This window comes from Cherax quadricarinatus, chromosome 68 (genome assembly GCF_038502225.1).
Source record: "Cherax quadricarinatus isolate ZL_2023a chromosome 68, ASM3850222v1, whole genome shotgun sequence".
Taxonomy (NCBI): Eukaryota; Metazoa; Arthropoda; class Malacostraca; order Decapoda; family Parastacidae; genus Cherax; species Cherax quadricarinatus.
In genome coordinates this window covers 5,427,865-5,452,258 of record NC_091359.1, presented here as the reverse complement: position 1 = coordinate 5,452,258, position 24,394 = coordinate 5,427,865, and the positions used below count along the sequence as shown (strand labels likewise).

The following is a 24,394-nucleotide window of genomic DNA, read 5'->3' as shown; positions in this document are numbered from 1 at the left end:
TTAGCTTAAGTTCGATGCTTGCTATTTCTCTGACCAGTGTCTCCCTGCGCATTTCAGATATATTGACCTCTTTTAGCCGCTCTGTTATTCTTTTCCGTCGCCTGTAAAGGGAGCGCCTGTCTCTTTCTATTTTACATCTACTCCTCCTTTTTCTTAGAGGAATAAGCCTTGTGCATACATCGAGTGCCACCGAGTTAATCTGTTCTAGGCATAAGTTTGGGTCTGTGTTGCTTAGTATATCTTCCCAGCTTATATCGGTTAGGACTTGGTTTACTTGGTCCCACTTTATGTTTTTGTTATTGAAGTTGAATTTGGTGAATGCTCCCTCGTGACTAGTCTCATTTTGTCGGTCTGGGGCTCCATGCATACATGTCTGAACCTCAATTATGTTGTGATCTGAGTATATTGTTTTTGATATGGTGACATTTCTTATCAGATCATCATTGTTAGTGAAGATGAGGTCTAGTGTATTCTCCAGTCTTGTAGGCTCTATTATTTGCTGGTTTAAATTGAATTTTGTGCAGAGATTTAAAAGCTCGTGTGAGTGTGAGTTTTCATCAGAGCTGCCTCCTGGTGTTATTACTGCAACAATATTATTTGCTATATTCCTCCATTTTAGGTGCCTTAAGTTGAAATCCCCCAGGAGCAAGATGTTGGGTGCAGGAGCTGGAAGATTTTCCAGACAGTGGTCAATTTTTAACAGCTGTTCCTGGAATTGCTGGGATGTTGCATCCGGAGGCTTGTAGACTACCACAATGACTAGGTTTTGGTTCTCGACCTTTACTGCTAAAACTTCCACTACGTCATTTGAGGCATTAAGCAGTTCTGTGCAAACAAGTGACTCTGCAATGTACAGGCCAACCCCCCCCTTTTGCCTGTTCACTCTGTCACATCTGTATAGGTTGTAACCTGGGATCCATACTTCGTTGTCCAAGTGATCCTTTATGTGGGTCTCAGTGAAAGCCGCGAACATTGCCTTTGCCTCTGCAAGCAGTCCACGGATGAAAGGTATTTTGTTGTTTGTAGCTGGCTTTAGACCCTGTATATTTGCAAAGAAGAATGTTATCGGACTGGTGGTATTGTTGGTACTGGGGGGGGATTTTTTTTCCGGCATTAGTATCTGTATCTGTTGGTTTGGAGTGGAGGCCATCGACTGTGGTTCCACTCCAGGAATGACTGGATTTGGTGTACGATTTCTGCCATTTCCTGCCAGTTTTTTTTCCTTCCTGGCACTAAAAAACCTCTCCCTCTTGAGTGGCTGTGGCTACCCAGGTTTTCCCATGGCCTGGATGTTTTGTATCTTTTTGTCCCCTTTAGATGCATATTTCTGTTTACGGTCGTAATAAATTATTTATTCAAGCATAAATTAGGTCACAAAAAATATTAGAAATATGCCGTTTAAACCCATTAACTAACTAACAACAACTGCCCTGACAACTGCCCTGAGTTTATTTGTATCCTATAACCTAGACTAAGAACGACTGGTTGCAACAAATTCTTTGTAGTTTTTGAGACTATTGCCGTCACCTTTTTTTTTTTGACACAGCAATCAGTCGGGGGCGGCTTACATTATTTCATTTATTTCAATTGAGGATTTTCTATGGCTGTTGATGTAACCTGTCAATAACTTTAGTTGGGTGTTTGTGTCTGCCTCAGCCCAAGGAAGTTCATCTTATTTATTTAGGAACTTTATTCTCTATTTTATTGCTCGATATTCTTTCCCTATTACCGCTCAACTTTTGGCAATATTTCATCCCTGGACAACGAATGAAAATAAATCACATTATTTGACGTTATCGGATTATCCTAAATCAAATTAATGTACTTGTTTATGTCACCATAAACTTTGTGTATCGTCATTACCAATGTAAGTGTCTTTATTACAAGTTATGTACTCAGCGCTTTCGCCTCACACACTAAGTGTCCGTAGTTCAATCACCGGCATAGGTGGAAACATTGAGCATGTTTCCTTACTTACACATACTGCCCCGGTTCACCAACCAGTAGGTAGGTACCTGGGTGTTGGTACATTGGTGTAAGTATGTTTATTTAGGCACAGGTACTCATAAATACAATTATCATACAAAGTGTGAATTACCTAGGGCAAGATTGAAGAACCATTAGTCCCTGATGAAACATTGACTTTCCTGGGTTATTATCTCTGGCTAACCCTCCAGGGTTAAAAATCTGAATTTTTTTTATTTTATTTTATCTTATTATTATTAATTATAAGCTTTCTTATTTACTTAAGGTAGGGCCGTAATGGCCCTATAAAATCTAACAACATTGCATCACCGCAGACGATGTGAAAATCATCATCGTCCTCTCATTTTCCCGTTAATTCCACGCTGCTGAATATCAACATTAACAATAATGACAATATCTAAATTACTGCGGAGTTTCACAAGATTTGGGAGGAGCGTGAACTTCAGATATTGTAAGGAAGCAAGCAAGACATTGGTGACATCTGCAAGCACACGAGGCAGTCCTGCTGCTGCTGTTGTGGGTAGGTGGATGGTTAGTCATGGGTAGGTGGATGGTTAGTCATGGGTAGGTGGATGGTTAGTCATGGGTAGGTGGATGGTTAGTCATGGGTAGGTGGATGGTTAGTCATGGGTAGGTGGATGGTTAGTCATGGGTAGGTGGATGGTTAGTCATGGGTAGGTGGATGGTTAGTCATGGGTAGTTGGATGGTTAGTCACGGGTAGGTGGATGGTTAGTCATGGGTAGGTGGATGGCTAGTCATGGGTAGGTGGATGGCTAGTCATGAGTAGTTGGATGGGTAGTCATAGGTAGATGCATGGATAGTCATGGGTAGGTGGATGGTTAGTCATGGGTAGGTGGATGGTTAGTCATGGGTAGGTGGACGGTTAGTCATAGGTGGATGGGTAGGTGAATGGTTAGTCATGGGTAGGTGGATGGTTAGTTATGGGTAGGTGGATGGTTAGTCATGGGTAGGTGGATGGTTGGTCATAGGTGGATGGGTAGGTGAATGGTTAGTCATGGGAAGGTGGATGGTTAGTCATGGGTAGGTGGATGGTTAGTCATGGGTAGGTGGATGGTTAGTCATGGGTAGTTGGATGGTTAGTCATGGGTAGGTGGATGGTTAGTCATAGGTGGATGGTTAGTTATGGGTAGGTGGACGGTTAGTCATAGGTGGATGGTTAGTCATGGGTAGGTGGATGGTTAGTCATGGGTAGGTGGATGGTTAGTCATGGGTAGTTGGATGGTTGGTCATAGGTGGATGGGTAGGTGAATGGTTAGTCATGGGTAGGTGGATGGTTAGTCATGGGTAGTTGGATGGTTAGTCATGGGTAGTTGGATGGTTGGTCATAGGTGGATGGGTAGGTGAATGGTTAGTCATGGGTAGGTGGATGGTTCATCATGGGTAGGTGGATGGTTAGTCATGGGTAGTTGGATGGTTAGTCATGGGTAGTTGGATGGTTAGTCATGGGTAGTTGGATGGTTGGTCATAGGTGGATGGGTAGGTGAATGGTTAGTCATGGGTAGGTGGATGGTTAGTCATGGGTAGGTGGATGGTTAGTCATGGGTAGGTGGATGGTTAGTCATGGGTAGTTGGATGGTTAGTCATGGGTGGATGGTTAGTCATGGGTAGGTGGATGGCTAGTCATGGGTAGGTGGATGGCTAGTCATGAGTAGTTGGATGGGTAGCTATAGGTAGATGCATGGCTAGTCATGGGTAGGTGGATGGTTAGTCATGGGTACTTGGATGGTTAGTCATGAGTAGGTGGATGGCTAGTCGTGAGTAAGTGGATGGTTATTCACGGGTAGTTGGATGGGTAGTCATGGGTAGGTGGATGGCTAGTCATGGGTAGGTGGATGGCTACTCATGGGTGGGTGGAAGGTGGGGCCAAGGAAAAGTGGATGCTGTGCTGAGGGTAAGTGTTTAGTAGAGCAAAGGGATGCGGATAGTAGGCTAAAAGTAATATTAATGTTGAGCAGTTCAACCATGTAAAGAAAAAAGTCTTCAGGATACATATAGTTTGCTTAATAATAACAATAATAATAATTACTAATGTATTAATAATAATAATTTCCACAAAGCATATGGTTAAACTGATAAAGGCCTAGATAACACAATTGGCATATTTTATAGTAGCCCCCAGTTATTGAGAATATTTCAGACTGCCTAAATTAATCTTGTCCCCCAATTCAATTCAATTCAATTCAAAGTTTATTCTCTATAAGGATTACAATGTTGAATTTACAGAATTTGGTTATTGTGTGGTTTACATGTAGTTAAATAATGATTACAGAGTGTACCACTAGAACGCCTAGCATGGCTAGGCATTTCGGATCTGACGTACAATAGTTGACTAACGCCTAGGTACCTACTTACTGCTAGGTGAACATGCCCAATGTTTCACCCATGCTGGAGATCGGTCCAAGCTCCTCAAGTAAATTTTTTGCATGTGTTTATGGCTAGGTGAACATATGCACTGCTTAGCAGATGTTGTGGCGTTTGCTGCTCCAACTAGTGGCGGCGTTCTGAAGCTCGCTAAAGCCATAGGATTATACAGAGCCTGTGGGGGGGAGGGGATGGAAGGTATTCAGGCTTAATTTAGGGAACTGGAACACAGATCAAATTCCTTAGATCAAGAGCCCCTCACCAGCATCAAGGAACCTCCTTTGAGGGGAAAGCTCACTTGTAACTCGGATTTTGGCTCGTAACTCAGAGCAAAAAATCAACCAAGCGATTGCTCATATCCCGAAAAACTTGTATGTTGGGGCACTTGTAAGCCGAGGTTCCACTGTACTATTATTTGTTTTGTGCTACCTCACTACTCTAAATCTTATTAATTATAAAATTATTTGGCTACCTCACGTTAGTAATAAGGTAAAGTAATGAATAATTAAAATTTACCACCCAGTAAGCCATGTCTAGTTTTAAGTTGTCTGTAAGCATTAAGATTAGTCTGCCCAAAATGCTTTGGCATGTTAGTGGCTTTCTTTGTACTTAACAACACTTCATAAAATGTAAATTACACATTGTAACCTTTGCAAAGAAATAAAATTTGTTTGTTTGTTTGTTTGAGTGGGTGAAAACATTTCTTTTTTGGGTTACCCTACCTCGGGGGTAGATGGCCAGTGTGCTAAGAAAATCTTGTTTTTTTCCTGAGTTGTTCTTCCTTACACATGTATTATAAGCAAACTTCTTAGTAGTCTACCTGTTTTTTTTCTGATTACTGGTATTTTTATAAAAGTTTATACTACTTTATTTATATCATAATTGTAAACAACAATAGGCTGAGTAGATTATGGTAAAATTTTGTTGTTTATTCTGAATTGTTTTTGTGGTTTCAGGTGATGCCATCAAGGAATTTCAGGTTGGTGCCAAAGTTTCAGGATTCTTAGTAAAAAAAGTGCAGGATGTACCTGAGCTTCATCTCACAGCCATCCGTCTAGAACACCTGGGTACCGGAGCTGATTACTTACACATTGCCAGAGATGATTCTAACAATGTATTTTGTGTGGGATTCCGCACCACCCCTACTGACTCAACAGGAGTGCCACATATTCTTGAGCACATTGTTCTCTGTGGCAGCAACAAATACCCATGCAGGGATCCTTTTTTCAAGATGCTAAACCGCTCACTTTCTACTTTCATGAATGCCATGACAGGGAGTGATTTCACAATATATCCATTCTCCACACAGCATCCTGTAGATTTTAGAAACTTGATGTCAGTGTACATGGATGCAGTATTTAAACCTAATCTATCAGAACTTGACTTTCTTCAGGAAGGCTGGAGGCTTGAGAATCAAGACATCAAAGATAAGTTATCTCCTATAGTGTTTAAAGGGGTTGTATTTAATGAGATGAAAGGTGTGTTTGCAGACTCGCAGCGTCTTTTTATGCAGAAATTGCAGAATGGCCTTCTACCCTCCCACACATATGGTGTTGTGTCTGGTGGTGATCCACTGTGCATCCCACAGTTGACCTGGGAGCATCTAAAGCAATTTCACACATATCATTATCACCCAAGTAATGCTTATTTCTACACTTATGGTGATCAGCCTCTTGTAAACCATCTTGAATTTATAAATGCTAATTATTTAAGCAATTACACAAGAATTAACCCTCACACAGAAGTTCCTGAGGAGCCAAACTGGTCCGAACCTCGGTGTGCTCACATAGATTGTGGTGTAGACCCTATGGCTAGTAGTGAAGCTCAAACAACTATAGCAGTATCCTTTAAATTAATCAATATAATTGATACATTTGAAACTTTTGTGTTAAATATTCTTGGGGAGCTGTTAATGACTGGGCCAAATGCTCCGTTTTATAAGTCACTCCTAGAATCACAGTTAGGTTCAAGCTTCTCGCCTTCATCTGGGTTTGACTCTCATACTCGCAATACAACTTTCACTGTGGGACTGCAGGGAATTAAAGATGCTGACATTGAAAAAGTTAAATTAGTTATAGATGAAACATTTGTTAAAGTTATGGAAGAAGGGTTTCCCTCAGAACGTGTTGAGGGAGTGTTGCATAATCTGGAACTTGGTATTAAGCATCAGACTTCAAAATTTGGGCTTGGTTTAGTTATGAGTCTCACACCATTGTGGAATTTAGATGGTGACCCAGTTGATGCTCTTCAGATTAATAGTAAGATAGCTAGATTCAGAAAGTGTATTGAAGAAAACCCAAGGTTTCTACAGGATAAAATCAAAGTATACTTTATAAAGAATACTCACAAGTACATTCAAACCATGTCCCCAAGAGAAGGATATGAAGCTAAGTTGCAAGAGGCAGAGGAAGTACTCTTAGCTAAACAAGTGTCTGAACTGACAGATGAGGATTGCATTAAAATTTGGGAAAGGGGACACACTTTGGCAAAGAAACAAGAGGAGGAGGAAGATCTTTCTAGTCTTCCAACATTGCAGGTATCAGATATTAGCCGGAATGTATCACCAACCTTCGTGACTGACATCAAACTTTCTACTGGTGTCCCAGTTCAAGTTTGTGATCAGCCTACTAATGGTATTACTTACTTCTCAGCTGTACTAGACACCCAAGATATACCAGATCATCTTAGGTTGCTTGTTCCTTTATTATGTGGTGTGCTCACAAATATGGGTGCAGGCCATCTTGATTTTCGCCAGCTTGATCAGAAAGTGGAGATGGTAACAGGTGGCTTAAATGCTTCTACTCATTTAACTGCACATCCTATCAGTGCTTCACATTATGAAGAAGGAATCATACTCTCATCACATTGCTTAAATCAAAATTTGACAAGAATGCTTGATATTTGGTCTTTAATATTCAATGATGTGAACTTAAATGATCTGCAAAGGTTTAGTACATTAGTCAGTATGATAGCAACTGATCAGGCCAACAGTTTGGTATATTCTGGTCATCGGTATGCCATGACAGCAGCAAGTGCCACCACCAGCCACATAGCAGCTCTCACTGAATGTTGGAATGGTCTCACATTCATGCAACAGATGAAAGCTCTGAGTGAAATGGAAGATCTAACTCAGACACTGGAACACCTACGTGAGTTATCCAGTTTGTTATTGTCCAGAAAGAAGATGAGAGTGGCCATTAACACAACACCAAGCTATCATGATAAAGCACTTCACAAGTTTGATCATTTTTTGAGTAATTTGCCAGGTGATCCAAGTAATTCCTCATCTATTGCTGCAACTCCTGGGAACTTCACACCACACACAGCCAAAACTCATCATGTATTTCCCTTCCCAGTTAATTTTACATCTAAATCTTTCAGTGGTGTACCTTATGCCCATCCAGATTCTGGAGCTCTTAGAGTGCTTGCTCGTTTAATGTTTCGCTTTTTGCACAGAGAAATTCGTGAAAAGGGTGGTGCCTATGGTGGAGGTGCTGTAGCATCTCCTGGAGGAGCATTCTCCTTTTACAGTTATCGTGACCCACATTCCACAGAAACTTTAGCTGCGTTTGATGCAGCCATTGAATATGTATTATCAGGTGGCTTTACTGAACGTGATGTTGCTGAGGCAAAGTTGGGAGTTTTCCAGACAGTTGATGCTCCAGTGTCTCCAGGTTCACAGGGAAATCGTCGTTTCTTTTCACACATTACCGATGAATTATTTTCTGATCATCGAAGGCTCATTTTAGACACTGTCTCACAGGACCTGGTGAGAGTAGCACGTGTGTACCTAAAGGATGCATCTGTGGAGGGAACTTGCCTGATTGGCCCTCAAAATGACAAGATTTCAAATGATCATTTTTGGAATACTGTCTGTAATTAAACTTGTTAATAATTGTATAGTCTTAAGTAAACAGTATTAGCTGTTATATGTTTATGGATGTACAGTCTTATTGTCTAAGTATATTTTATATGACCAGTTTTACAAAAGAATTCCCAGTGAATTATTGAAAAAGTATTTGAACAAAATGCTTCATCATATGTTCAGTACAGTACTGAATTTTAACCAGAAAGTCAAAAAAATTATGTCTGTGATAGTAAATTGGTGAATATAAGTATACCTTTATTTATGGAAGTCTTTGGAATTTCACTCAATAATTGGTCTGTTAACAATGAAAAAGATCATAGGTCTATTTCTGCAATATGGCAGTTTTAGTGGTCATTGTACTGGAGTATACAGTGGACCCCCGCATAACGATCACCTCCGAATGCGACCAATTATGTAAGTGTATTTATGTAAGTGCGTTTGTACGTGTATGTTTGGGGGTCTGAAATGGACTAATCTACTTCACAATATTCCTTATGGGAACAAATTCGGTCAGTACTGGCACCTGAACATACTTCTGGAGTGAAAAAATATCGTTAACCGGGGGTCCACTGTATTTCATTGACCTATAATGATAAAGATAAATGCTTACTAGGAAAACATTTAACATGTACTATGTAATATTAATTGATAATATTAATTAATATTAATGTAATATTAATTAATAAATAAAATTAGGTGGATTGATAGTAGGTGTGATATGCTTTCATTAGGATTGATAATATCAAAGTTTGTAATGGTCTTTTGTAGTATACTTTTTACAGGGCAGATACAAACATTAAGCAACCACAGTCTAGAATATTGTGATTGGAAATGTTCATATATTTATGGCAATTAGTATTATCCTCATTTAAAACAAAAGATTCAACAGCTTTACAAAACAAGTCATAATCAGTGATATATTATATTCAAAATTATGTACTTTTTCTTCTGTAAGGCATTGTGTGACCAAAATGTAAATATTCAGTGAAATATCTGCTTTAATTACCCTTTTTAAATATGTATTTAGTTTTTTCATTAATTGAAAAATGCAGTGCACACCAAAACAAAATTTAAAATGAATAACAGAATAGGGTTGTTGAGTAATGTATTTGCAACTAATTCCTACAGGTACCATTTGTTTTAAGATGCCAGTGAAGGGCTCTTCATCCAAGAAATTTCAGCTAAACTCCCTTTGTATCACACCTGATTACCTCCTATTCCACAGGCTCTATCATCCCTATGGGTTTAGCACTTCCTCATGAATATAATACAGCCACTGTCAATTTATCTAAAGCCCAAAATTACTACAATATTACAGTATTATATTCTTAGGGAAGTGCTAAACCCTATGGAGTCATACTGTGATTGGAGATGGGAAAGTAATCAGGTTTGATGCATGGAAAGGGATTATTATTAACATGGAAAGGGTCATACAGTGCCTGGGAATGGAAGGTAATCAGGTTTGACTTGACAAAGGGTAAGGAAGGGCAGCTCCAATTTCTTGGAGGATAAAACAGAAAAGAAACTCCCTTTTATTAAATCAAGTCTTCCACCCTCATCTAAGGCAATTCTCTCCCCCCATCCTCCTTGAAGATGCAAATAGCACAATGAAATTTGTCAGCCAGGATGGGACATATCAGTAGGGTGATATCAAAGTGTTCCACTATGGATTTCATTATAATCATAGGTTGTCTCCAGGGAGGTACCTTGATACCAGTAACTGGCTTTGATGTAGAGAAATGTACTTCTCCCTTGGATGGACCTTGACTGCCTCCTTTTTCCCTATGTGCTGGATGATCTCTGTGGGATGAGAACTCCTCCCATGAATTTAGTAAGGAAATACTAAGCCTGTAGCAGTCTTGGAGTACCTGTGGAATGGGAGGTAATAAAGTTTGAGGAAGGGGAGAGTAGTTCTAATTCTTTGGATCAAGAGCCTTTTACCAGTATCAAGTGATACCCCTTGAAGGGCACTGTGTTGAATAACTTGTTAAGACTGGAGTTAGTTGTATGATGTGCCTGGGTTACTGGAGTTAGTTGTATGATGTGCCTGGGTTTAACTTTACAAGGTGGATTATTATTATTATTGCTACTACTACTAGGATGCCAGTGAAGGGCTCTTCATCATATTACTATCTTATTACTACAATTATTATAACTAATTACTACTACTACTACTACTTTCAACAAACTGGCTGTATCCCACCAAGGTAGGGTGGCCCAAAAAGAAAAAGAAAAGTTTCTCTTTAAATTTAGTAATTTATACAGGAGGGGTTACTAGCCCCCTTGCACCTGGCATGTTAGTCGCCTCTTACGACACGCATGGCTTGCGGAGGAAGAATTCTGTTCCACTTCCCCATGGAGATAATAGGAAATAAACAAGAACAAGAACTAGTAAGAAAATAGAAGAAAACCAAGAGGGGTGTGTATATATAGGCTTGTACATGTATGTGTAGTGTGACTTAAGTGTAAGTAGAAGTAGCAAGACATACGTACCTGAAATCTTGCATGTTGATGAGACAGAAAAAAGACACCAGCAATCCTGCCATCATGTAAAACAATTACAGGCTTTCATTTTACACTCATTTGGCAGGATGGTAGTACCTCCCTGGGCGGTTGCTATCTACCAACGTGCTACCTAGGACTATTATTATTATTATTATTATTATTATTATTATTATTATTATTACTATTTTACTACTACTACATCATTGTCCACGAGGAAGCATTCAACTTGTAAGGGTCATTCAGTTTTTGATGATACAGGCAAACAGCAAGGTGTCCTATACACATTCTGAATGGGGTTTGTCCATTCATCATTAACTGGAGGTGCCTTAATACCGGCAAAGGGCTCTTGACCTAAGGAATTTGGGGCTACAAGCCCTCTCTTTGGATCAAATCTGATTGACCCCTCCATTTCCCCAGGCACTTTATAGCCCTTACAGGTTTTGTCCTCTCCCATGAAAATAATAATAATAATACATGGTTTTCGTGGACAATCAGCCACCAACCCTGGGGAGGTGGGGATATGAGTATGAAATTCTGAGATTGAATCTACATTTTGTGCCATATGGATGAAAGCTGATTTTGAAGAGATTGCAACCTTAATAATAAATTTTTTTAGTGGTAATTGGCTACTTAATTTTTTTGAGATTGTATTCATATTGTATTGTGCATGTTATCTATGTAAATAAATTGTAATGTGTAAAATGGCTTATATGTATTTTGTTGTGATGTAACAGTGCTCACTGGGGTCTGATAAAGACCAATTGTGACGTTTGTAATACGTACTGTTTTTAGCGCTACCTCTCACAGGATGAGCTGTGGCTGCACAAGGAACTAACATGTCAGGTGGCACAACTAAACTGGTGCAGTACCTTTGTAACTTGTTCAGCTATCAGAACTTTGCAGCCCAGTCCCAGGACCCATTATGTACATCTGTAATCTATATGACTGCTGCCCACAGGATGGGTATGGAGTGCATAATAAAGATATTAAACTAACAACTAAACTAATTTTGTCCAGATTTTCTGTGGAGATTGGAATCAATTATATATACAGTGGTACCCCGAGTTTCAGCCATAATTCGTTCCAGAAGGCTGTTCGAGTGCCATTACTGAATGAATTTGTTCCCATTAGGAATAATATAAATTAGATTAGTCCGCTTCAGACCCCCAAAAACACTTACAATAATACACTTACATAATTGTTCGAGTTGAGAGTTGTACGAAACTCAGTACCACTGCATATACGTATATATTTTATTAACACATTGGCCGTCTCCCACCAAGGCAGGGTCACAGACCTGGCCACAGGGGCGCTGACCCCCAAAACCCTCTCCAAGTGGCCCGAAAAAGAAAAACTTTCATCATTCACTCCATCACTGTCTTACCAGAGGCAAGCTTACACTACAGTTATAAAACTGCAACATTAACACCCCTCCTTCTGAGTGCAGACATTGCACTTCACACCTCCAGGACTCAAGTCTGGCCTGCCGGTTTCCCTGAATCCCTTCACGAATGTTACCTTGTTCACACTTCAACAGAAGAAGTTCTAAAAAACCATTTGTCTCCATTCACACCTATCTAAAACACGCATACTTGCTGGATGTCCAAGCCCCTCGCACACAAAACCTCCTTTACCCCCTCCAACCTTTCCTAGGCTGACCCCTACCCCGCCTTCCTCCACTACAGATTTATACACTTGAAGTCATTCTATTTCGTTCCATCCTCTCTACATGTCTGAACCACCTCAACTCCTCCTCAGCCCTCTGGATGATAATTTTGGTAATCCCGCACCTCCTCCTAATTTTCTAACTACGAATTCTCTGCATTACATTCACACCACACATTCCCCTCAGACATTACATCTCCACTGCCTCCAGCCCTCTCCTTGTTGCAACATTCACCATCCATGTTTTACACCCATTTAAGAGCGTAGGTATAACTATACTCTCATACATTCCCTTCTTTGGTTCCATGGACAAAGTTCTTTGTCTCCACAGACTCCTAAGTTCAGTACTCACCTTTTCCTCCCTCATCAGTTCTATGATTTCCGTAACCTACTACTCATCCCTCTCCCTTTTGCCACCTGATACCCCTCGCTTCCTTCCTGCCCTGCAGCGCTTTATAGCCCTTGTGGTTTAGCGCTTCTTTTTGATTATAATAATCTATGATTTTTGTGATCTTGTTAGGCTTGTTATCTTTATTTTTTCTCGTCTCATTGTATTTCTTTTGTTACTAAGTGACTTGCTGCGTCTTCATATCTGTTCAGTCCACAAAAGTGAAGATCATTTAATGAGTTTGAAATGATATGTAATACTTTTATAATTAACAATTTGTTAATTAGCTACCTTTCTTATTGTAACTATGGTTGTAATTAACTGTATAAGAAGTGCTGCTTAATAATCTGTGTAGATCTTAAGTAACATTTAATCATTAGGATTAGTTTGCCCGAAATGCATTGTATAATTAGTGGCTTTCTTTTGTGCCTACAAATGTTTTATTACATAAAGAAATAATTTTTTTTATTGTATAGTATATTTTGTGTACCGGCACTGAGGTGGTTAATACAGCTCACTCTCTGGTAGCCTTTACCCTCCAACAACACAACCTAAATGCTCTCACCGGAGCCTTGACTGTAAGTTATTACATTAATTTTCTCATTGAATCCCGTTGCTCTTTTTATTAAATAGTTCAGTACTGCTGTAAATTGCATGGCTAACAGAAAGATGATGCTCAGCTCTTAGACATATATATATGATACTTTTCGTGAATCACCTTCCACAGGAAGGGTGTGGACTTGGCCTTAATTAATGTTCCCCTTAAAAGTGTTAGTTTGTCATAAGAACATAAGAAAGAAGGAACACTGCAACAGGCCTACTGACCCATGCAGAGCAGGTCCATGTCCCCCTCCCCCCCTCGGATTAGACCAATGACCCACCCAGTCTGGTCACACCCACCCACACCCACTCATGTATTTATCTAACCTATTTTTAAAACTACACAACGTTTTAGCCTAAATAACTGTACTCGGGCGTTTGTTCCACTCATCCACAACTTTATTACCAAACCAGTGCTTTCCTATATCCTTCCTGAATCTGAATTTTTCCAACTTGAAACCATTGCTGCGAGTCCTGTCTTGGCTGGAAATTTTCAGCACGCTGTTTACATCCCCTTTATTTATTCCTGTTTTCCATTTATACACCTCGCTCATATCCCCTCTGGCATTAAATATATTTTACTAAAATCGCTTCATGTTCAGCAGTGTCAACTTATGATTAATGTCTCATGAAACGTGATAAGTCAGTTTTTACTGAGACCTCATACTTAACTAATATTTTACAATTGTTGTATGTTATGTAGAATTTAACTTAGGATAACTCAGTAACATCAGTGTGCTTTAACACCATTATTGTCATAAGACATGCATTTGACTTATTTTATAAGTTGATAATAAAATACATGTTTAACACCTGGGTATTATTAATGTTTTACCCTCCAGGAGCTTTATCATTATAATAGACATGAGAATGGAAGACTCTTATAATGGAAGCAGGTCAAACGATGCAGCAGTCGATCTGCTAGTCCATTATTTAGCTGGGTGTTTCCCATGTAAAATAAATGTGTGCCATGGGTTTTGCTAGATTGAAAGCATCGTTGTTCTGTTCACTAGTGTCTTTGTGTTGGTGATCACTGATTCCAAGCACTGTCTTCAGAAATCAGGGTGCTTTCAGTCTAGAAAAATCTTTGTTATACATTATCTTGCATAGGAAACACCTAACATACACAACAATTCAAACCTAAATAATAGACCAATAGGCTGACCACACTGCTCAACTATCTGCATTATCAACATCTGGCATACTATTCTTGCTTCACTTTCAATGAATAGATGTATGTATAAAATATATCCTCTGTATCGCTTGATAAAAGTGAACCCAAAGTGAAATGTAGTTTTGATACAAGTTTTTTTGGTGCAGTGTGTTGTTATAATCAAACCTGTTGAGTCTATGCCTTTACATCCAGTATTGGTAAATGTGTTTTCAGATTTATTTGTTACTGTATGATCCATGGGGTCATACAACACCTTGGGAAATGGGAGGCAATTAGATTCAGTCCAAGGGAAGGGAGGGTGGCTCCAATTCTTGGAACAAGAGCCTTTCACCAGCTTCGAGGTACCTTCCTGGAAGGGATGATGTTTTCAGAGTGAAAATACGTAGGTTAGAAAATATAATTTACTAGTGTACCATAGCTGGCTGTGTAGTCACACTAACAGTTAAATGTTACGGTACTTTGCATCAAAGTTAGCATTTGTTATACAGTGTACTGTATAGGGTTCTTTTAATGGTGGTAGTTTAATAGTTAACCTACTTGCCTATGCTTGTGGCATCAGTCCTACCTGATTTCTCCTCTCTGATATTGATCTAGATAATGTGTATCTTTCAGTATTGTGCTAGAAACATGAGTACAGAATCTAAAGAAACTCCACAAACTTCACAACCTACCCAGACAGAGGAGAGAGGAAAGTGCATTTTCTGCAAAATTTGTGATGGAGTTCAGCCAACTAACATTGTGTATCAGGTTAGTGGTTTCTATTGTTTATAAGATCGTTTATGTGGGTTAAAAAATAATTCAGTATATTTATAAACCATACAGTTAATTTTGCTGGATTTGTTATGCAAACTACAGTGTTCCTGTATAATGTGTATAGAATGTTTAAAATATTAGCAGTAGTCTTGATTTAAGGCACTCATTAATGTTGAATTAAAATATGAACGGTATAGTGTAGAGATAAACTCTCCACTATTGTACAACATGGCACAGTTTATCTTTAATTTGGAAAGGGATAGATTAATAATGTTTTCCTTTTATGGCAGGATGAAGAGTTTGTGGTCTTTCCGGATATGCGGCCTGCAGCACCACATCACTATCTGATTCTCACACGTCATCACTATGTCGATGCCAAAAGCCTTAAGAAGGAACATATACCTATGGGTAAGTTTTTTTTACTAAAGTCTGCTTCAGTTAAAATAAATTTATCTTATTACAGTAATTCTGTATATGTTAGATTTATAAAGCTTCTGTATTATTAACCCTTTGACTGTCGCGGCCGTATATATACGTCTTACGAGGTACCGTGTTTGACGTATATATACTCATAAATTCTAGCGGCTTCAAATCAAGCAGGAGAAAGCTGGTAGGCCCACATGTGAGAGAATGGGTCTGTGTGATCAGTGTGCACCATATAAAAAAAATCCTGGAGCACGCAGTGCATAATGAGAAAAAAAAAACTCCGACCGATTTTTTTAATTAAAATGCCGACTTTGTGGTCTATTTTCGTATAGTATTTATGGTTGTATTCTCGTTTTCTTGGTTTCATTTGATAGAATGGAAAACATATTATAGAAATAGAGGTGATTTTGATTGATTTTACTATAAAAAGAACCTAGAAATGGAGCTCAAAGTAGGGGAAATGTTTGATTTTTGCCAATGTTCAAAAGTAAACAAATGATGACATTGTCCAATAAATGTCCAACTAGCCATTCTAATATGCAGTCATGAATGGGTTGATGTTATTTATACAATTATTACAGTATTGCAGTAGTCTGCATAATAGTAAGTCTTCTATTTTTTGTTTGAATGAAAATTCAAAATAGAAAGCAAGAGTAATATCAGAGGGGCCTGGAGACATGACTGATGAGCAAAGAAAATGTTATTTTAGAGCCAGGAATGTCTGCATTGTTCATTCTGGACCTTATTTTGAAATTGTCATATTTTTTAGTTTTCGTGAAATTGGCCAAATTGCAAATTTCTGACCACATTATTAGGTAGTTGAAATCGGTAAATGGGCAGTTTCTTGTACTCAATCAATAGAAAAAATGGAGTTCTAAAGAAATAGCTATGAGTTTGGGCGACTGGAACAATGGAATTAGCCGAAAATAGGGCTCAAAGTGGGCGAAATTGCCGATTTGTAAACAGCACCGAGGTCGCTAACTTCACGAGAGCATAATTCCATCAGTTTTCCATCAAATTTCGTTTTTTTTGGTGTCATTACAATCGGGAAAAGATTCTCTTATCATTTCATAAGAAAAAAAAATTTTTTTTTTTTTTAAATTTTGCAACACCAGGAGACACCTCAGGATTGGGGGTTGCGACAGTCAAAGGGTTAATTACAGTACTTACAGGATTTGCTCAGTTCTTTACTCTTCTTAAGGAATTTATCTAAAAATGTACTTAGTTTCACTGGATGTGACCTCTCATGTAAGAATGACTTTCATTTGATCTCACATCATAATACTGTAATGACCTTTTATATGAGGATGACCCCTTTGCTACAAGGCATGGGTTTGATACATAATTTTTTAGTATATCCATGCCTGCCTTAGTACAAAAATAGAATTATAAATATTTAATAACAATAATTAGTGTATAAATCTGTAGTGGAAGAAAGGCAGGGTAGGGGTCAGACTAGGGGAGGTTGGAAGGAGGGGGTAAATTGGGTTTTGTGTGCGAGGGACTTCCAGCAAGCATGCGTGAGCATGTTGAATAGGAGCAAGTGGAGACAAATGGTTTTAAATGACTTCACATGTTGGAGTGTGAGCAAGGTAACATTCCTGAAGGGATTCAGGGAAAACCAGCAGGCTAGACTTGAGTCCTGGAGGTGGGGAGTACAGTGCCTGCACTCTGAAGGTGGGGGCATTGATGTTGCAGTTTTTTAACTGTAGTGTAGGTGCACTTCTGGCAAGATAGTGATGGAATGAATGATGAAAGTGTTTCCTCATTCTTGGGTCACCCTGTCTTGGTGGGAAACAGCCAATATGTTAAAAAAAATTACCATTATATGTGCACTATTATTTATTTCTTGAATGAATTTTATATGATAGCATTAGGAATACATGTATTGGCAAAATACAGCTAGACAAAGATATTTTCATTGAACCCATATAACACGCACTTATTTTGTAGGTGAATGTTTGTACATATTTGTCATGTCATACTGTCATATTTGGGCACCTCTGCAAAGACTGATTATGTGAGAATGATGGTGAAAGTGTTTCTTTTTTTTTAAATTGTTGGAGATAAGTATAATACTGTACAAGTAGTTAGAGAAATTGTCTGCAAAATAACTTGTAACATTGTTTGGGCAAGTGATATTATTGGCTAAATTTGATCGTATGGTTAAGCTGTTGAGTTTATGCATTGTTTCAATGGCAGTGACTAGAGGGTGAGTTTCTTTAGTGAATATACATTAATGTGATTATTTTTTGTTTTATTTGCTTCTAGGATTTGACATTTATTCAGTTCCCCATTTTTTCTTTGCTTAGTCGAGAAAATGGTGTTGATAGGCAAAGAAGTATTGACTGCTCAGGGTGGGTCTCCAGAAACAGCTAGGATGGGCTTTCACTGGCCTCCTTTCCACTCAATCAGTCACCTGCACTTGCATGTCATTGCACCTGAGAACGAGATGGGATTTATAGCACGAGGAGCATTTATGACTGGTTCCTTTTGGTTTGTATCGGTAAGTAATGATCAGCCTGCATTAGTAATAAATGACCTCATGAAGGTTTACTTTTTATGATTTACACAACTTCAGAAAATAAGGTTCAGCTATTTTAAGCTATTTATAAACTTAAGCTTGCTATGAACAGTGTAGGTAGGTGCTTCTCTCTTATAATTATTCTATAGTTTACTTTTTTTCTCTTATAGTTATAGAATAACTGACTTTTTTTCTGTCTCAGTGATCTTTTTTCCTCCCCCCTTTTTTTTCTCTTACTCCCGGCAATCTGTTTTACTTGGTGTACGCTATTTAATTATTGTTGTTAGAGTAAGAGGTAGATGGGAAAAGAGGAAGGTGGCAACAACAAGTAAGAGGGAGGTGAAAGTGTATAAACTAAGGGAGAAGGAAGTTCGGGTGAGATATAAGCGACTATTGGCAGAAAGGTGGGCTAGTGCAAAGATGAGTAGTGGGGGGGTTGAAGAGGGTTGGAATAGTTTTAAAAATGCAGTATTAGAATGTGGGGCAGAAGTATGTGGTTATAGGAGGGTGGGGGCAGGAGGAAAGAGGAGTGATTGGTGGAATGATGAAGTAAAGGGTGTGATAAAAGAGAAAAAGGTAGCTTATGAGAGGTTTTTACAAAGCAGAAGTGTTATAAGAAGAGCAGAGTATATGGAGAGTAAAAGAAAGGTAAAGAGAGTGGTGAGAGAGTGCAAAAGGAGAGCAGATGATAGAGTGGGAGAGGCACTGTCAAGAAATTTTAATGAAAATAAGAAAAAATTTTGGAGTGAGTTAAACAAGTTAAGAAAGCCTAGGGAAAGTATGGATTTGTCAGTTAAAAACAGAGTAGGGGAGTTAGTAGATGGGGAGATGGAAGTATTAGGTAGATGGCGAGAATATTTTGAGGAACTTTTAAATGTTAAGGAAGAAAGAGAGGCAGTAATTTCATGCACTGGTCAGGGAGGTATACCATCTTTTAGGAGTGAAGAATAGCAGAATGTAAGTGTGGGGGAGGTACGTGAGGCATTACGTAGAATGAAAGGGGGTAAAGCAGCTGGAACTGATGGGATCATGACAGAAATTTTAAAAGCAAGGGGGGATATAGTGTTGGAGTGATTGGTACTTTTGTTTAATAAATGTATGAAAGAGGGGAAGGTACCTAGGGATTGGCAGAGAGCATGTATAGTCCCTTTATATAAAGGGAAAGGGGACAAAAGAGATTGTAAAAATTATAGAGGAATAAGTTTACTGAGTATACCAGGAAAAGTGTACGGTAGAGTTATAATTGAAAGAATTAGAGCTAAGACAGAATGTAGGATTGCGGATGAGCAAGGAGGTTTCAGAGTGGGTAGGGGATGTGTAGATCAAGTGTTTACATTGAAGCATATATGTGAACAGTATTTAGATAAAGGTAGGGAAGTTTTTATTGCATTTATGGATTTAGAAAAGGCATATGATAGAGTGGATAGAGGAGCAATGTGGCAGATGTTGCAAGTATATGGAATAGGTGGGAAGTTATTAAATGCTGTAAAGAGTTTTTATGAGGATAGTGAGGCTCAGGTTAGGGTGTGTAGAAGAGAGGGAGAATACTTCCCGGTAAAAGTAGGTCTTAGACAGGGATGTGTAATGTCACCATGGTTGTTTAATATATTTATAGATGGGGTTGTAAAGAAAGTAAATGCTAGGGTGTTCAGGAGAGGGGTGGGATTAAATTTTGGGGAATCAAATTCAAAATGGGAATTGACACAGTTACTTTTTGCTGATGATACTGTGCTTATGGGAGATTCTAAAGAAAAATTGCAAAGGTTAGTGGATGAGTTTGGGAATGTGTGTAAAGGTAGAAAGTTGAAAGTGAACATAGAAAAGAGTAAGGTGATGAGGGTATCAAATGATTTAGATAAAGAAAAATTGGATATCAAATTGGGGAGGAGGAGTATGGAAGAAGTGAATGTTTTCAGATACTTGGGAGTTGACGTGTCAGCGGATGGATTTATGAAGGATGAGGTTAATCATAGAATTGATGAGGGAAAAAAGGTGAGTGGTGCGTTGAGGTATATGTGGAGTCAAAAAACGTTATCTATGGAGGCAAAGAAGGGAATGTATGAAAGTATAGTAGTTCCAACACTCTTATATGGGTGTGAAGCTTGGGTGGTAAATGCAGCAGCGAGGAGACGGTTGGAGGCAGTGGAGATGTCCTGTTTAAGGGCAATGTGGGGTGTAAATATTATGCAGAAAATTCGGAGTGTGGAAATTAGGAAAAGGTGTGGAGTTAATAAAAGTATTAGTCAGAGGGCAGAAGAGAGGTTGTTGAGGTGGTTTGGTCATTTAGAGAGAATGGATCGAAGTAGAATGACATGGAAAGCATATAAATCTATAGGGGAAGGAAGGCGGGGTAGGGGTCGCCCTCGAAAGGGTTGGAGAGAGGGGGTAAAGGAGGTTTTGTGGGCAAGGGGCTTGGACTTCAGCAAGCGTGCGTGAGCGTGTTAGATAGGAGTGAATGGAGACGAATGGTACTTGGGACCTGACAATCTGTTGGAGTGTGAGCAGGGTAATATTTAGTGAAGGGATTCAGGGAAACCGGTTTTTTTCATATAGTCGGACTTGAGTCCTGGAAATGGGAAGTACAATGCCTGCACTTTAAAGGAGGGGTTTGGGATATTGGCAGTTTGGAGGGATATGTTGTGTATCTTTATATGTGTATGCTTCTAAACTGTTGTATTCTGAGCACCTCTGCAAAAACAGTGATAATGTGTGAGTGTGGTGAAAGTGTTGAATGATGATGAAAGTATTTTCTTTTTGGGGATTTTCTTTCTTTTTTGGGTCACCCTGCCTCGGTGGGAGACGGCCAACTTGTTGAAAAAAAAAAAAATTATTATTCATTGGGAAGCACTAAACATACAAGTCATAGTGTTTAGGGAATGGTAGGTAATCTGGTATGATCCAAGGAAAGGGAGGGTAGTACCCATTTCTTGGATTGAAAGCCATTCACCAACATAATCACATCTACCCTCCTTGAAGAGGCACCATTTAACAAGGTTTGCATTTTGTATAAGAAATTTTGTTTCATAACTATACAGTATTAGTGACTATTTTCACCAAGACAGGGTGAAGATAGTCATATATCTTAAATGAAGATAGTCATATATGCTTAAATGTTCCCAGGCTTTACACATGAATTCCATTTTGAATTTTTATTCACACAAAAATAGAAGATTTACTATTATGCATTATTTTAATAATTGTATAAATAATGTCAGCACATTTGTGAATGCATATTAGACCAACAAACAAGGTGATTTATTTACTCTGGAATTTCAGCAAAAATAGAACATTCCTGCTACTTTGAGCTTAATTTCAATCTGCTTTCAGTCCTGAAACTAATCAAAATCATGTCTATTTCTGTAACATATCTTCCATTCTATCAAATGAGACCAAGAATACAACCATAAAACATCCAAAAAATACACTGCAAAATCACTATTATAAACCATATGCACTGTATGGGACAGGATTATTTTTATATGGTGCACAGTGCATTGACCCATTCTCTTATATCTAGACCCAGATTTACCGCTTGCTGCTTATCTGAGTGAGCTGAGCTCATGATGTATTACTACAGCATGGACAGTGACCTCAAACTAGTAGTACTATGGTGCAGACAGTGAAGTGGTTAATATACATAAAGGAAACACTTTAAAATGCTAATAATTCAAATAATTTATTAAGAGCTACAAATCCAATGCTTATTATTTTCATATGATGGGAAAACACCAAAATGCCTAGACATACTAGTGGTTTTCTTTGTAATTAATATTTTGTAATATGTAAACTACACATTATAAGCTTTGCAAGGAAATGAACATTTTCATTTCATTTGCAAGAAATTCTTAATAGATTTTGAACCTGTATGTTATACCTGTTAACTTGGCTATACAAGATGGTTGTAACACTCCAAGGAATCTAGAATTATTTTTTGTAGTATTAGTAAGACCCTTATCACTTAATTTTCCTTCCTCAGCCTGAAACTGTCATCCAGCGCCTTCAAGGAAAACTCTAGTACTGTGGCAGCAAGACTATGTACATTGTCAGTGATCATATATGGTACAGGTATAATTGAATTGATTGTGGTACATTGAAATGATGCCACAACAAATAGATTTTTATGATTATTTAAATCTGAATATCAATAAAACATAATTATGCTTGATCCAGGTGGGTGAATATCTTGATACTAGACTTGCAATACAGTAGTACTAGATTATGATGCCAGACCCAATATAGTGTACACTAAAAATTTTCTTATGTAAATCTAAATGTTAAAAACAATGGTAGGAGAGGCACATTGCAAGATTGTTCTTGTAAGTTGTGAAAGGTTTCAAGTGTATGTAAAAGAGCAGTGGTAAGAGCAATTTTATTTGCAAGAATAAATTTTCTTAAATGTTTGAAAGTAATTGATATAAGTAGTAAACTTTATGGTGCTGTAGAGGAGGGAGCATTTATTATTTAAGTAGGTTAAACTATAATACTCATGGGGAGGTGCTAAATCAATAGGGGTTATACAGTGCCTGGGGAATGGGAGGTAATCAGGTTTGATCCAAGAAATGGGAGGACAGCTCCAGTTCCTTTGATCAAGAGTTTTTCACCAACATCCAAACATCCCCTTAGAGGGGTAGGTTGTTCAAACTTGTGTAATTACGAATGTGCCTATGTAAGCTTATAAGTTGTGTATGAAAGTTAATTTTAGATGCTTTCTTGTGGGAGAAAGATTTGGAATACTGATATTATACAACAGGTTAATTTAATGTTTGTTTAATTTATATATATACTGTATATTTTATTTAAGAAATTAACTTCAATTGTTAGTTGGTTAAACTGTTCCATTGATGGCACAACCATTGGAAAAGTGCATAGTTTATTTTTTTTTTTTTTTTTTTTTTACCATTTTTGGTTTTCTCGGTCACAGGGAAATTCTAAACCTGCAAGTCATACAGTGCTTGGGGATGAAAGGCAATTAGGTTTGATCTGAGGAAGGGGAGGGCAGCTTCAATTCCTTGGATTATAATACTCTAGGTAGACCATGTGACTAGTTTCTCTCTCTCTATACTGTGGTCTCTTACACTTCAAATTATAACCTGAAACTAAAGGATGTTAAATTTACAATTTTTTTTTTTAAACTGGCCATCTCCCACTAAGGCAGGGTGAACCGAAAAAGAAACACCCTCACCATCATGCATTCAATTTATACTTATAGCTTTTAATTTTTTTTATACCATCTGTCTGCCACTGAAGTATGTTGTATATTTAAGTCAGTTTCCACCAAGGCAGACCAACACAAGTGAAATAACCTAGTTCATTTGTCTTCATTTTTAAAAAGGAGTACAATAAATCCTCACTTCAATGTTGTCAATAGGTTCTTGGAAACTGAGACTCTAAGCAAAATGATGTATAACGAAACCAATTTTACCATAGGCTAATTGATGTAAACATCAGGGGTGTACAGTGCACCTTTAGCACTCATTTCAACAGGGTTTAATTAGGGTATAAATGTTTGCAGAGCAAAAATTGTAAGGAGGACCTCCTACCACCACACAGTTCAAAGACAAATGTGCAAACTCCACACTGACAATGACCCTGGCCGGGAATTAATTTTTTTTATAGTTATAACAAAATGACGTTAAGTGAGGATTTACTACACTGTATGTACTTTACAAAATTAATTTTCTGACAAAATACACAAATTTTAAATAATGACTGAAATAAGGCCTGGTTTAGTAACTGAAAATTCAATGAGCATTAAAAAGAATAAATAAAAATAATGTGCAGTGTAAGTAAGGGAAGCATGCTGGATTAAAAGCTTATTAAATACTGATGCCAGACATCCAGAATATATGTATGTACATTTTGTTATTTATCGTTTTCAGTACCACATGGATTATACCCAGAGCAGCATTGTGAGGGAAAAAAAAAATCACATGCAGGTCAGATGACTTGTCAAAATTCAATCCCTTATTTACAGTTTAATCATAAATTATGGCATACATATATTAATCTTACAATTTTGTATTATCTATACTAAATTTAAAAGCTTATCCTCTGTACTGTAGTGTAATTGCCAGCCTATATTATATTAAGAAAGGAATATTGTGATATTGTATTAACTTTAT

At 38.1% G+C, this 24,394-nt stretch overlaps 2 protein-coding genes across 2 annotated transcripts; both read left to right on the top strand.

The window, feature by feature from the left end:
• The first annotated feature begins 2,269 nt into the window (after positions 1–2,269).
• LOC128697799 (presequence protease, mitochondrial) lies at positions 2,270–8,692 on the top strand. Its single transcript, XM_053789713.2, has 2 exons — positions 2,270–2,506; positions 5,326–8,692. Exons 1-2 carry the CDS (start codon positions 2,374–2,376, stop codon positions 8,250–8,252), a joined length of 3,060 nt encoding a protein of 1,019 aa, XP_053645688.1. The 5' UTR covers positions 2,270–2,373; the 3' UTR covers positions 8,253–8,692.
• Positions 8,693–13,290: 4,598 nt separating this feature from the next.
• Positions 13,291–22,869, top strand: LOC128697800 (adenosine 5'-monophosphoramidase HINT3). The gene is made up of 5 exons (XM_053789714.2): positions 13,291–13,373; positions 15,182–15,316; positions 15,613–15,730; positions 18,061–18,254; positions 22,249–22,869. The coding sequence occupies exons 2-5, from the start codon at positions 15,197–15,199 to the stop codon at positions 22,285–22,287; spliced, it is 471 nt and encodes a 156-aa protein (XP_053645689.1). The 5' UTR covers positions 13,291–13,373; positions 15,182–15,196; the 3' UTR covers positions 22,288–22,869.
• Positions 22,870–24,394: the final 1,525 nt, after the last annotated feature.

Excerpts from the sequence above, each read along its gene's own strand:
- LOC128697799 (XM_053789713.2), top strand. The coding sequence starts at position 2,374 with ATGACAATATCTAAATTACTGCGGAGTTTCACAAGATTTGGGAGGAGC. Across the intron at positions 2,507-5,325 it reads TCCTGCTGCTGCTGTTGTGG|GTGATGCCATCAAGGAATTT; the intron begins GTAGGTGGATGG and ends TTGTGGTTTCAG.
- LOC128697800 (XM_053789714.2), top strand. The coding sequence starts at position 15,197 with ATGAGTACAGAATCTAAAGAAACTCCACAAACTTCACAACCTACCCAG. Across the intron at positions 15,317-15,612 it reads CAACTAACATTGTGTATCAG|GATGAAGAGTTTGTGGTCTT; the intron begins GTTAGTGGTTTC and ends CTTTTATGGCAG. Across the intron at positions 18,255-22,248 it reads GTTCCTTTTGGTTTGTATCG|CCTGAAACTGTCATCCAGCG; the intron begins GTAAGTAATGAT and ends TTCCTTCCTCAG.